General features: G+C 34.3%; 1 protein-coding gene across 1 annotated transcript in view; it reads right to left on the bottom strand.

Moving 5' to 3' along the window:
* Window positions 1-311: 311 nt before the first annotated feature.
* The window catches only part of bsf (bicoid stability factor), a 29,218-nt gene continuing 16,101 nt past the window's right edge, over window positions 312-13,428 (bottom strand). Inside the window, exons 17-25 of the mRNA XM_045739443.2 lie at window positions 12,831-12,948; window positions 11,597-11,756; window positions 9,887-10,118; window positions 8,196-8,415; window positions 6,714-6,912; window positions 6,152-6,255; window positions 4,532-4,712; window positions 3,562-3,713; window positions 312-1,968 (exon numbers count right to left, since the gene is read on the bottom strand). Coding sequence (XP_045595399.2) covers window positions 1,909-1,968; window positions 3,562-3,713; window positions 4,532-4,712; window positions 6,152-6,255; window positions 6,714-6,912; window positions 8,196-8,415; window positions 9,887-10,118; window positions 11,597-11,756; window positions 12,831-12,948 — 1,426 coding nt within the window. The 3' untranslated portion in view covers window positions 312-1,908. The remainder of the gene's footprint in view (window positions 1,969-3,561; window positions 3,714-4,531; window positions 4,713-6,151; window positions 6,256-6,713; window positions 6,913-8,195; window positions 8,416-9,886; window positions 10,119-11,596; window positions 11,757-12,830; window positions 12,949-13,428) is intronic.

The following is a 13,428-nucleotide window of genomic DNA, read 5'->3' as shown; positions in this document are numbered from 1 at the left end:
GGTTGAAGAACAAATTTTCGTAGTTGCACATGCTGTATTTCGCCCATGGTGTTTGCTCAGCTAATCAATTTTCACAGATCCCAAGTGTTGTTTTAGCCTCTACTGCAAATTATGTTTGCATTTTCCTGCATATGCCATAACAAAAGTGCACTACAGTATCTCAATTTTGTTAATTTGAATAACCAATTGCATACTGTAAACCTACTGATACAGGATGCAGAGTTTAACTTTTTTTTTTGACTATTAGAGCTCTGCATTTAATACCAGTATATTCATAAGCTTCGTTAATAATTAACAATGGTAGACTGCTGTCACTGATGTACTGTTTTATTGCAGTGAATTACAGCTATAGTATGGGCAGGCATGGAAAGCATTTGAGACTTGATTCATTCACAAAGTATGCATTAGGATAATAGAACATATTTTAATACAAAATATTTACATTATTATACATAAAACCTGAATTGTACAAAACCAGCCAATAAACAGATATGGAACATAAGAAATCCTATAACATACTAGTATTATTCAGACATAACCTAATTACAACATATGAAGGTAAAGTAGGGTAATTATCACGAGAAAGCACTAAGTTATTATAATTATATAGCACTTGGAAGGGATAGGGAATTAGGATAAGATAAAGGAAAGGAATTGTACCCGATCACTTGGATGGTCGGGAAATGAACGCTAAGATGTGAGACTATCGCACTTCCGTCCAATCCAAGTAAATGCAAAACACTTTTAGAAAACAAAAAATAGAAAACTATTTTACAAATACAGTAAGGCTAAACTTTGAAGGGATAGCAAGTGCTCGCAATGATAGGCACAATTTCAAATTGTTTAAACTTGCAGTGTGGAACATGCTACTTCATCATAATCTATTCTTTTTGTGTGGAAAGTTATGGAATGAAAGTAAAGACACATGATACAAGAGATCAAGAAGGTAATTCTTCCTCTACTGTTAGTCCACTGAGGTAGCACCCACAGCAAATTGCACCAGTACAATTTAAAAAAAAAAAAAAAATCAAATCTTCATATATCATTGAAATTATATTTTATTTTAAACTATTTAATGAATGCATTTTCTCAATACTTTAAATTTTTTGCACAATTTGTACATGATATAAACATTGCAACAGTAAAACATTTTATTTTCAATGTGCACAGAAAATGGTACCATAAAGAGACAAAGGCAAAACTTTTCCCTCTATACTGTGGTTCTGGAAAGACAAACAATTTCCCATTCTCTTGGTGCATCGTCGCTTGGTTTGCAAAATTTTATCTATTACCACAATGAAGTTAATGCATTTTCTACCTACTTGTGTAATTGTGACTTTTTCATGTTTAGCTTTTATTTCCTTCCCATTTGAATATGCTGATTGGAACACGCTTTATTCTTTAGACGAATTATTGTACTTCAAGGCAAGCAAGCCGAGGCTACTTTCCCAGTCTGACAGCCAAACCCATATTTACACAAGGAAAAATGTCTTTAGCACTGATCAAGTTTAGTTACACCTGAACAAATTCCAATACATGAGAAAGTTCCATATAAAGCAGTAGAATGTACCAGCTTGCACTACTAACACTATCCCAGCCTAAACTATTCAAATTACAGCTTTGGTCAACCAGTAATTTTCTTTCACTTTCATTTATGAGCTCTGGTCACTTAGGAGAAGAGGCTTTACACAAATTTTAACTAAATAATTTGCCAAAAGAAACCTCAATTGCTACAGAAATTATTATCTTATTAAAAAAATTGTCACTTTTTAAACAAAGCTCATCAACCAGATGTTTCATAAACTTGTAACTATTCATATGGCCAGAAAAATTATTGAAACTATTTGAATAAATTTATATTTTGTAGAAATAATTTTAACATTACAGTTTCCCTTAATAGTATACACATCAGTCGCTATCACTGCTACTACTGCTGCTGCTCTTTACGTCCCGGCGATTGCGATTTACCTGAAATGTATATACAGTATAATAATAATTTGCAAATATTTATTAGCATTTATTAATATATTTACTTTATTACATGACTAAGAGCTCAGTAATTCAGTGCTTGATAAACTGGACCTGGATTCATAAAACAGTTATGCAAGCACTTATGAACCTGTACATCTTTTCTCAATCTTTGGCGGCTTTACAATTATTAAATAATAAGTTTTGAAGCACCAGGAGGCTGTTTATAACAACAGTTGATTGGGAAGTTTTCACGATTGTAAACTGTTTAATAAATGTAACCAAAGCCCTCAAAGATCGAGGAAAGATGTACACGTTCGTAGGTACTTGCCTAACTGCTTTATGAATCCGGGGTCCCGAATCTCAAACCTGAATTCATTCGGATTATTTAGGGATTGGGTTAGAAGATTAGTATATGGAATGAGAAGCTAATAAATTCAAGTTCAAGGGCTTGATTGTTCAACAGAAATTTAGGTTATTGTTAACACTCTAGTTATAAGTGATTAATCTCTCTACTCCAAGAGTTATAATAAAGCAAGGTAAATTCACAAGCAAGCATGGATGCAACATATCAGTGGCAGGCAGAATCCTCTGATCTTTTTCCTTGACAACGCTTGTCATAAATGGCCGTGGGTATGTCTATCCCCTTATCACAAATGCCCATGACATTGTTGAATGCAGGCATTCTCAGTTAGCAAGTGAGGACCATATTGTATTTATTCCATCCTGAAAGTGGCCAAGGGAGGTGGTGACTGGAAGGTGTCGGGGAATAGGAGGGAAGGGAAGAGTAGGAAGGGACTGAGTCAGAGGATGAGAGGGACCATGGAAAGACCAGGTATGAAGATGGGAGGGAACATGAAGGGACCGGGTATGGCTGAAAGGTAATCCAGACAGCCAGTCTGGAAGCCATAATTCTGATATCTTGTGTTTTAGGCTGGTGTGCCAGACTTTGGCAAAAGCGTTTCATACATCTCTGAACGCTATATTAATCTGCAAGCAACTTTCAACCACCCACCCATTCTGTGTCACCTGCCTGTAAAATGGGGGTTTTAGCCACCTCTAATTGCCAGCCTACTCTCCTGTAACCACCCAAGAAACTGAATGTACAAGCTGCACTGTATGTCATGAAGCTTGTTCATCCAGTTTGCTATACTATGGGACTTTTTACTTATGGCGGCCTACATATAGTGCCCAGGGTTGACTGGTCCCAATCCTGCCTACTTGTTTGGTCAGGAGTTCTATTCTCATGGGATTCTATTGCGTGCCACTTATCGAAAGAGTTTCCATTTTTTTTAATAGAAACTTAAGATGCTTTTGCCAAATGTGGCCTTGGAGAAAACTAAGTCATGTGGAGAGGTTAAGAGGATGCATATTATGCTATCCATTAAAAATAATCGATGAGTGATTGAACATTTATGAAAATGACTGTTATTGTTTATACTATCTTGGTAAGAAATTCAGCTACATCAAACATGCAGGTAACTGGAAAGGGCTGTTGGCCCCATATGATTTGGTTTATCGGGAATAGACAGTAATTCAATTTTCTTAAAATTATTGCCAATTACAGGTAAAAATGTTCAATTATACAATTACCTTCTGAGGAATTGTGTAGGGAAATAATTTGCCAGAATTAGTTAGTGCATCTCTTAGCTTGATTAATGCAGTTTGGTTGATGTTTTCCAAATGCATGGAGTCGGTGGAAGTTTGCAACACCTTCAGCCCTTCCTCGATCTTTCCCTCATCAACTGTAGGAGAAATTCCTGTGAGATTACTTTTGCTAAATAATTTATTTTGATAACTTCATGGATGATCAGGGATGGTATCTTTCGAAAAATATCAAGACTATACAATGGGATAATACCTGCATCCCTAGACTCTTTTTCACACACACAGTGAACCACAGGGACATTAGAAAGCACTTTTTCAGTGTCAGAGTAGTTAACAGATGGAATGCATTAGGCAGCGATGTGGTGGAGACTGACTCCATACACAGTTTTAGGTGAAGATATGATAAGAGCCCAGTAGGCTCAGGAATCTGTACATCAGTTGATTGACAGTTGGGGGGCAGGACAAAAGAGCCAGAGCTCAACCCCCGCAAGCACAACTAGGTGAGTACATACTACTGACTGAACCATTATGTGCAGTCAGTAGGTGTGTATACCAGGGATGCAGGTTTGATTCCATCACACAGTCTAATAGCAATTCAAGAGCATGCCAAATTCATGTCACTATGTTTTAACAAGAGGAGGAAGTCTCTCACTCTAAATACTGAACGATTCAATACAACCAGAAGTAATGCTACCACTTTGAGAGAAATATATAAGGTTAAACATGTATATGCCTCTATTATTACAATCTTTGTCTTACATGTAGGGGGTCAGTTACAGACTATCATCAGTGGGACTGTAATGAAACATTAAAATACAAACGTTATCTTTCTAGAAAAAATCCCGAACTTAAGTTCTCAAATCCAACCAATTTCATGTCGTACAATATGAGAGAACACATGATATATATATATTCTTTTGGGCCCACGCAATGAACATGAGCCGACTCTACTAACCAAGAATATCAATCCATGCGCTGTACACCAAACCCTTGGAAGTAGAGTGCACATTGGGCTGTCCATTCAAAAATTCTAGAAGCTTGGCTGGAAGGTCTGCATTCTTAGTTCTGCGTGCACAATTCAGAATGCTTCGGAACATCAGTCGTGAGCTGCTTTCAGACAGGTGCTTGCCATAAAACTGTCACAAAAATATAAATTACATATTGAAAGTAATGCCGAGCTTGTGTTAACAAATCTCCTCTCAATTATTTATGTAAATACCCTTTTAAAGACTTGCAGCTCATCAGATCTAGCACTGACCCTTTGAGTTGTATTACGACTGGTTAACAAATAATCAAAACATTACCATTTTATTTCCAAAATTCTCATGTTCATGCAAATTAAACTATTAAAAAATGTATATATACATATATATATATACTTTTCACATCACTTTTTCCATTTAAATATGAACACTAGTCAAGCAATTATTAAAATTCTATCATCATGTTGAAGTTATTTGAATTAGGAGCAAGTAACCGCCTGTAAAGCTCAACTTAATAAAGATATATTAATCTTTCATAACAAAGAAATGCTGCAAGTTATTTAATGCATGGAAAAGAACCTACATATATAAGAACTAAAATAGCTTGGGCCAAGCAAAGTGTGGACATAATATTTTTCTGCCAATACTGTGCTCTTAGAACAATACTAGAATCCAATAGCCTAATACAACACGACTATAAACATTTATGTTCTATTATTTACATTCTAATATATATAGCATGCATTATTTAATAGGATTAATGTGTATTTTTAAATCTCTTGACATTCAAAATCTATGTTGGATCTGCTCTTTGATTTGTGGTTGTGTGGGCTTCACAAATATGAATAATTTTCCCCAAGTTTATTTTCTAAAGGAACATGATGCATATGTTTCATTTGCATACACACACACACCAAGCAGCGGCTGTGTGTAGTGGATGTCTGCCTGATGATGATAACATTGTGACCAGCATTGGCTTTGCTAATATTTGAAGCTTGTGCATAATTTTTATCATGACACTATCAATGTTAAATAATAAGTTATTTATTTATTTCATCATTATTAGGTGATGCTGTGGGTATGAGCAGATAATGAGTCACAATAACGTGGCAGCTTGAAGACATGAGAATTAAACCACATGCCAGAAAATGAGATGACGACGACATTTTGGTCCACCCTGGACCATTATCAAGTCAACTGTGTGGGCACAAGCTGCATGGCAGTGCTGAGAGCCACTGATGCATGCACCACTCATGGTTGCTTTCTCAGTACTGAGGCCACTCATGCCAAAGAGATGTGTCATTGCTTTTTTGTTTTGTTTTCCATGATCACTTCTAGTTACTAAGTGCCAGAGGTAGCAGTTATGAGCCCCGTGTAATCACAGTTTTAAATGTTATGCGATATTTGGAGGTATCTTTTACCATCTCTTGCTGTGAGATCATATATGGTAAAAAAATCCCTGATTTCATGCACATTTGAAAGGTTAGGATCAACCAAGAATGTTTCATAATTATTCAAAGTGTTACTCTGCTATTTAAATATTATAATTTCAAATTAAACATATATATGTATATAATTAATATTTTACATACCTCTTGTGCTTCATCATAACTACCTTGACTGAATAGATGCATCCACACACAGTTTGCTGGACCAGTTATCCCTCGAGATGCATATTCATCCGCTAAAGACATTACTGAAAACATCATTAGTGTTAAATCATTCTTTGCTCCTTTAATGCTTAATACATATTGTAAATAAATAAATATATTTATATATATACAGTATATAAATATATTAAGAGGTACGACTGAAAATGTTTAGTATAAAAGCATTAATGACAACTTGCTTGTTTTCAGAGTAATCATGCAAAAAATGGACGAACTACTTCCACAATAAAACTTCTAACAATTAAATTTGTAACATATAGGCCATCAGTATCAGAGACAACATTAAAGGAACTCTTGTTGGACCTACAGAGTTTGTTGTTATCATGGATATTCACTTAATTAAGTATACTAATTAAAAATTATGAGTTAAATAACTCCATAAGAGCAAGAGATTTTTTTGGAGCATTTACATATGGATTATCAAGATGTGGGAAGCAACTTAAGGAATTTGCTCATAACTTGATACATATTGTAGTTTCGTTACCTTTGGGAAGAAGTTGAGGAGACTCTTCCAAAATGCCTATCACTCCACCTCTGGGAAATTCTTCATCAAGGCGTGGAAGGTCAATATCAGTAGCTTCTTGAAGCTTTGTTTGCAAGTTCTCCAAGACCTCCTCTGAGCGCCCTGAATTTCTGTATGCTGCACACAGGGAGTTGCTGATTTTAATTCGCCTTTTCAAATCCTGTGAAAAAGAAAAAGATTTTAAAGTAATTTTATCAGCATTATCCTAGTATACATCCATTAACTCATTATTCACAAAAAATAAGCAATATGAAATATAAAACTAATGAAATAAAAAGCTGAAAAATCAGCTAAACTTTGTTTCCTATTGTAATTATTCACATGCATCATGTGGGAAAACTTTCCTTTGCATTTACTTCTTCAGTACTTTATCACTATTTTACTTGACACAGCAGGAAGGTACACAAGACTTAATTATCAAAACATAGCGCCAAGCCAGGAAGAATATTTAGTAACGTTTGCATCGCAGGATATCGAAAATAATGCCAATACAAATGCAAAAGAACCTAGACAAACTATGTCTATAAACATCGGGAGTCACTAATGATTCTATCATGGAACAAGTTACACAAGACAATGTACTTTAACTTTCAAAACATTTTACACTCTACTGTACTGACTTATCAAGGAGCTCAACATATTTTAAGGACTGTTTAAATATGATAATCTGCATTTTGGCTATCAAAATTTTATTTATTTGGCCTATTTGCAAATTACATAATGTGCATACTAGGCTTTTTCAACATGTTCACAAGACTTTATAGTGTGAACATGAAGCTTATGCTGCACTCTGCCGAAGTGTCAGTTACAGCCCAAGAAATTCCGGTAGCAGGCACACGTATCTTAATATGCTTGACTTTTCAAGCAGCAAATGTTATGCATGCTGAAGTGTTTCACTTGCTAGCATTTGAACAATTACTTAAAATTAAAACATCAGTAATGTATGGGTTACATTTTAAATGAACAATATCTTTCTTTTATGGAGACCAGCCTACTGGACTTGGTTGTCTTTACGCATCACTTCCATGTGTGCCAAGGATTCTTTCCTTCATGTCAGGGCAAGGCAATTGTCTGGACACAAAGTTTCTTCTTATTTTTAATTCTTAACTGGACTAATTCATAGTTCAAATGATGTATTTAGACAATAAATTAAATAAATTTGTTTACAAAAAAGAAATTGTATAACTAAGTCAACATACTCTCCATCTCAATATCTATTCTAATGCCACCTACTAAAAAATTACTTTTCTTGTATTCTTTTCAAATTTTTACATTCAATACAATTGTTAATAGACATTTTCAACCCTCCCGTCTTCAGTGTATCAAGAGCATCAAGGCTTCTTTACCTAAAATAAATATGTAACAAAACATGTGTATAAATATAAGAAATCACATGGCAAATAGTACAAATTAATAATACAATAAAATACAACTAAAACTTACATCACTGAGGTATTTTGTACAAAATGTAATGGTCTCTACATCACCAGCCTTGGCCAACTGAATCATCAAGAACTTTAAAACTCTTGCAATGGGATGAGTGCCACTTATCAGCATGTCACGGGTCATCCTGGAAGCTTCTCCCAATTGACCATCTTGCAAAAGCCTCTCAATCAATTTTGAGCGATCACTTATAGTTGACTGCTTACCAGACAGCTCTATCCTGCAAATATTTATAAAAAAGATTTGTTGACACTCTGCCCTTATCCACCATTGCACTCTATGGGAACTCTTGTTCCTTGAGAGTGGCTTCATGTAGAATCTTTTTCTGACATTTCAAATGCCTCGAAATCTTTTCAAATTTTCAAACGTTTGAAAATTGGAACATCTGCAAAGCATTATAAGTAATGACTGGAATTTCAAAAATGTCATAATTAAATTACACTAAAATAGAAAAAGGATAATTGCTTCAGCAAGTGCAGAAAAGTGGAATAGTTAAAAGAAAAGAGCCAGAAAAGGTAAAAATACATTACTAAAACGTTCTGCACATTTCTGTGGATGAAAATTATGACTCCTTTTTTTTCTAGCAAGCAAACTAGCCTGTGGAATTTGTTGTGAAATGTCTCAGGTGATCCATGAAGGTTTTTGAAAGGGTTGAAGCAATTTCTTAAAGTGATCATGCCATCAATGATAAGAAATTCCCAGATGGGTTAACAGTATTGGGTTAACAGTATTGTTTAAAAATTCAATTAAATATAAAAAATTGAAAATATACTGTACTCTATTAGTAATAGGTGTGAATGGGAAAAAAGCAGTTCTTATATGAATAATTATTAAATTTAAAAATTATATTTAAATAACACTACTTTGAGATTGGGGAGGAGAGAGCAACATAAACTATCTTTAACCCTTTAACAGCCCAAACTGTATACAGTATATGTAATTTTGGTCTAACTGTCTGCACAGTGCACATTGTATATATACATTTTAAAGTACCACGTAAGATCAAAAAGTCCCGCAGCTGCACAGGGTTCACATCAGCTTCCTCAGAGCTCTAGTAAACAGATGCCGTTAAAAAAAATTGTGGGTAACATTCCCGAGTGTGAAAGCCTCAGTACTGAGTGAGCAACCAAGGCTGGCACAATAGGTACAATAAAGTGCTGGAAGTGGTAGATTCGATTAACTACCTAGTACAAGTGATTCTATAGTACTGTAGGTACTTGTGCAATTGAAGTGGAGAATAAGGACAGTCAGAGAAGGAAAACTACTGGAGCTTTGATAAGGAAAACAATAATAGGAATAGAGCCAGAGGTCTGTATGCATCACGGAGACAACAGTAGCACAAAAACTAAAAATATATGTTAGAGCAGCAAATATGGACAATCTGAGAGGCAATTGTGGTGCTAGGAGAATAAATAGAATGAGAAATTAAAATATCATGATTTGGAGTGTAAACGTTTACAAACAATAAGATTGAGAGGAACATACTGCAATGTTATGGGTATGATGAATGAATGAATGAATGAAAGTAGACTGGTGAAGTGAGTGCAATTCACTTCACTTCACATTCGAGTAAATTCAAGTGTAGGAAAAGGGGAATTACCAATGATGCTAATAATGGCACTACTGTACATCATTACAAATCAGATCAAAACCAAAAATTCCAATGCTTATCCTTGGTGGAAATAACTCACTGATTTTTAGCATTAACTGCAGGGGTGAAGTTCCTGGTAATTAGGCTGTTGTCTACTGTAGGAGTTTCTTCAGAAGCCTCTGATTTTAATTCTGGAATAATGAAGGGAACCTCACGGCCATTATTTTTTAGAAATTCTCCCAGTTTTATTAAGAATGTCTCGGTGGGTTGAATATTTTCCTCCTGCATAGATGTCCAGAGTCCCAAAGCCTTTTCACAATCATTTTGTTGTCCTAGAATAAAAAAAAAGACAAAAATACTTAGATTACATTGATTTATCTGTAAAAACTTGATATACTTGCTTTTCAGATAACACATGGCATACACATATAAATGACATCTAGTTCTTCAAGTTTGTCAAAAATGTCACCTTTTTTACATTTTGTACCTAGTTTATCTCTTTGATATTAGTTCTGTGTGATTTATTTGCTTTTGTAGGTATGGAACGATGTGACATCGACATCATCATTCAATGTGTTGATTACCCATATTGAGGATGAGTCTTTCCTCACATTGTTTACAAATCACTTTATTTCAAAATCTCCACCTGTGTTTCCCTGTACTGTTTCCTTTCAATTTAAAGATTAGATTAAGTTTTTTGACCCAGTCTTCAACGCTTCTCTGTCTTTCAAAGTCCCCATAACAAGTACTACCCTAGTTGTAAACCTCTATACGTTTTCAAGTTATATTTTATACTTCATGCAGAGCAGATTCCATACTGTTGATGCATATTCTAATGCTGGCTTAAGACAGGTTGTGTAAATTGACTTAAACAAGTCTTTGATTAAGAACTTAAGAATAAAGAAAACTGCAGAAAGCCCTTTGACCCCTAGACAGCTTCTAATTATATCCAACCAATATGCATATCTAACCAACCAACGCTTGAGACAATCCAGCAATCTCACAGTTATTGTATTACTCTGAATTTGTTCCAAATCCTAATTTCAAAACCAGTATTTACCGAGGTCTTTTCTTAATCTAAACTTAAACAATTTGTATACACTGTTTAGTGTTATATTTTGTCTGTATATTTAGCATTCTGTTATGTCCATTTATATACTTCAATCATGTCCCCCCCACCTCCATGCTTTTTTTTGCATTACTAGAGCAAATAAATAAAGTCCTCTTAATCTCTTCATAATATAGACAAGTTTCAAATTCTTGGGATTAACTTTGTCATCTATGTCTACCTACTTTTCAATGAATTTGTACCTCTTCTATAGTACAATGAACAAAACTGAGCTGCATAACTCAAGATACAGCTAAAGATTAACAGTAGATATCACATTACTAATGCTTCAATGTATGAATGTCAGTATCCTATTTGGCTTATGTCAAATATTTTTACATTGTCAAACAATTTCTACAACCCTTTTTTTTTTTGCTTAAATCTCTACTAATCATAATTCTCAGATGTTTTATTTATTAAGATTAAGCAATAAACTGCATTCAACATACTTTCAGACATTTCAAACGCCTATCTAAATAATATTGTGGATACCATTAACATTTTAATAAATACAATTATATATAAGAATAGAAGACAAAATGACTTGTTTTACAATCTTAATATTGCATGAAAGCACTTCAAACTGTTCAGGAATGTTAAAATTACTAATATAATTCAATAGTATTTATCAAACATGGACCAAATATTTTTTACCTCATCATTCAATCTATAAATTATTTTCACATTAAAATTTGTACTCACTATAAGCTGTCAATAGATGCATGTACATCATATGTCTGTCCAAATCAAAGACATCCCGAGTGCTATTCACCAAATGCTCTAGCTCTTCTATTCTGTTATTCTCCAGGTATCTCTTGCACTGATTGTCCAACTTTATGTTAAAGGCTCGTAAACCAGGAGTCTGAAATACAAGGTTTGCACATCACATTCATGGAAAAATATTTGTAACAGTACAGTCATATATTTGATGCTTCAAAATAACAGTGCAACGACTAAGAAATCATCCTTATTACACCATTTCCCACTTTCATAGGGAAGGGGAAAATTTGCCACAAAAAAAATGTGAACCATACAGGAAAAGATAGTTCATCAAAATGCCACGCAGCTATGAATAATACCTTCCAGGCTGACTAGCATCACAGAGAACTGCAGTACAACACTCAGGCAAATCATCCACAGCAGCACTCTATGATAATGATTTTTTAGCCAATACAATTAACACATTTCTTATATGCAAGGAATATTGGAGGGTTAAATAAAATATAAGCCATAATCAGCTTTCTTTATACACATCATTGAAAAAAAATTTGAGATTTTTTTGATTGATCTGGAGATTGTATACAACGTAGCAGAAATAGGCATTAAGAAGTTTTTGGTACGAAGGGAGAGCATTTTGAGTATTGCTGTGACCAATATTTAGATCTTGGGCCAGGCAATGGGAACCTTTGGTCATTCAGTATGTAAGGAGAGTTGTACAGTAAAACTGAATGAGGTTTTTAGGGAAGATTTTATAAAATATAAATGCTAACTGGATACTGGAAAGTGAAAACCAATAGTGTTTAGAAATGCATGCCTAAAGAGAAAATAATGAAGAATGCACATGGCATATCATGAAAACAGAGAGCAGATGTGGCAAACAAAAGAATTGTTATTAAGAAAAGGACAAGAGGTGTGTGCATCGGAAGCTTTGTGTGGGAGGTGTTACTAGATCATACGAACAGGACCCACTACGTGGGAGGTTACTAGACCATATGCACCAGAAGCAGTGATGAAGGTGTACTATGTTAAGATGTATATTACACTGGCAGACCACAGAAGTATTTCACTGTATGACCCCACAAACACCTGAGAATATAGTACAGCTAACATACAAAAATAATAATGTATTCTATTGGGCTACATTAATACATCTGCCTACATATGAATACACGAACAATGTATTCTGATTTTAGTTTAAAACAAACTTTCAACTAACCTCTAGGAGCTTTTTTGCTTGTTTGATGCGCCCACATTCAATGAAGGCAAATACCATGTCATACAAGCTATTCAGGTCTCCATGGATTTCAATACTCAAGTCCATGATTTTCTGCAATCTATAAAAAATATATATACTGAATATTTAATAATTAATATATATATATATACACACCATAAAAATTACCTCTCGCTTTGTTATCTTCATATGTACGAAAAATCTATTTCTTGCACTCTTCCACTTACACAGAACCACTTCCATTACCACCCCTACCAATAAAAATTACTACATATACAGTATATACATTGGAAATCATTTGTCCTGATTTGCATATCCTCATTCCGGAGAAGCGTTTTGTTTTCCTCCAGTCTATTTCCCATAAACAGCGAATAATAATAATATGCTAAAATCTGGGTCACTAACTATGTTAAACCCAAAGGATTATTCACAGTGCTAAAGTGAGGATATATCATCTATGCAAGCACCACCACCTACACCTTTCAATGGATTAAACTGAAACAATATATTAGTTATATAAATACATAAGATATATATATACAGTTGATTATTTAAATATGTGCTTGGGGCACTATATCAT

The sequence above is a fragment of the Procambarus clarkii genome, chromosome 25 (genome assembly GCF_040958095.1).
Source record: "Procambarus clarkii isolate CNS0578487 chromosome 25, FALCON_Pclarkii_2.0, whole genome shotgun sequence".
NCBI classification, from domain to species: domain Eukaryota; kingdom Metazoa; phylum Arthropoda; class Malacostraca; order Decapoda; family Cambaridae; genus Procambarus; species Procambarus clarkii.
Note: the sequence above shows the minus strand (reverse complement) of the source record. Positions and strands in the feature narration are given on the sequence as shown.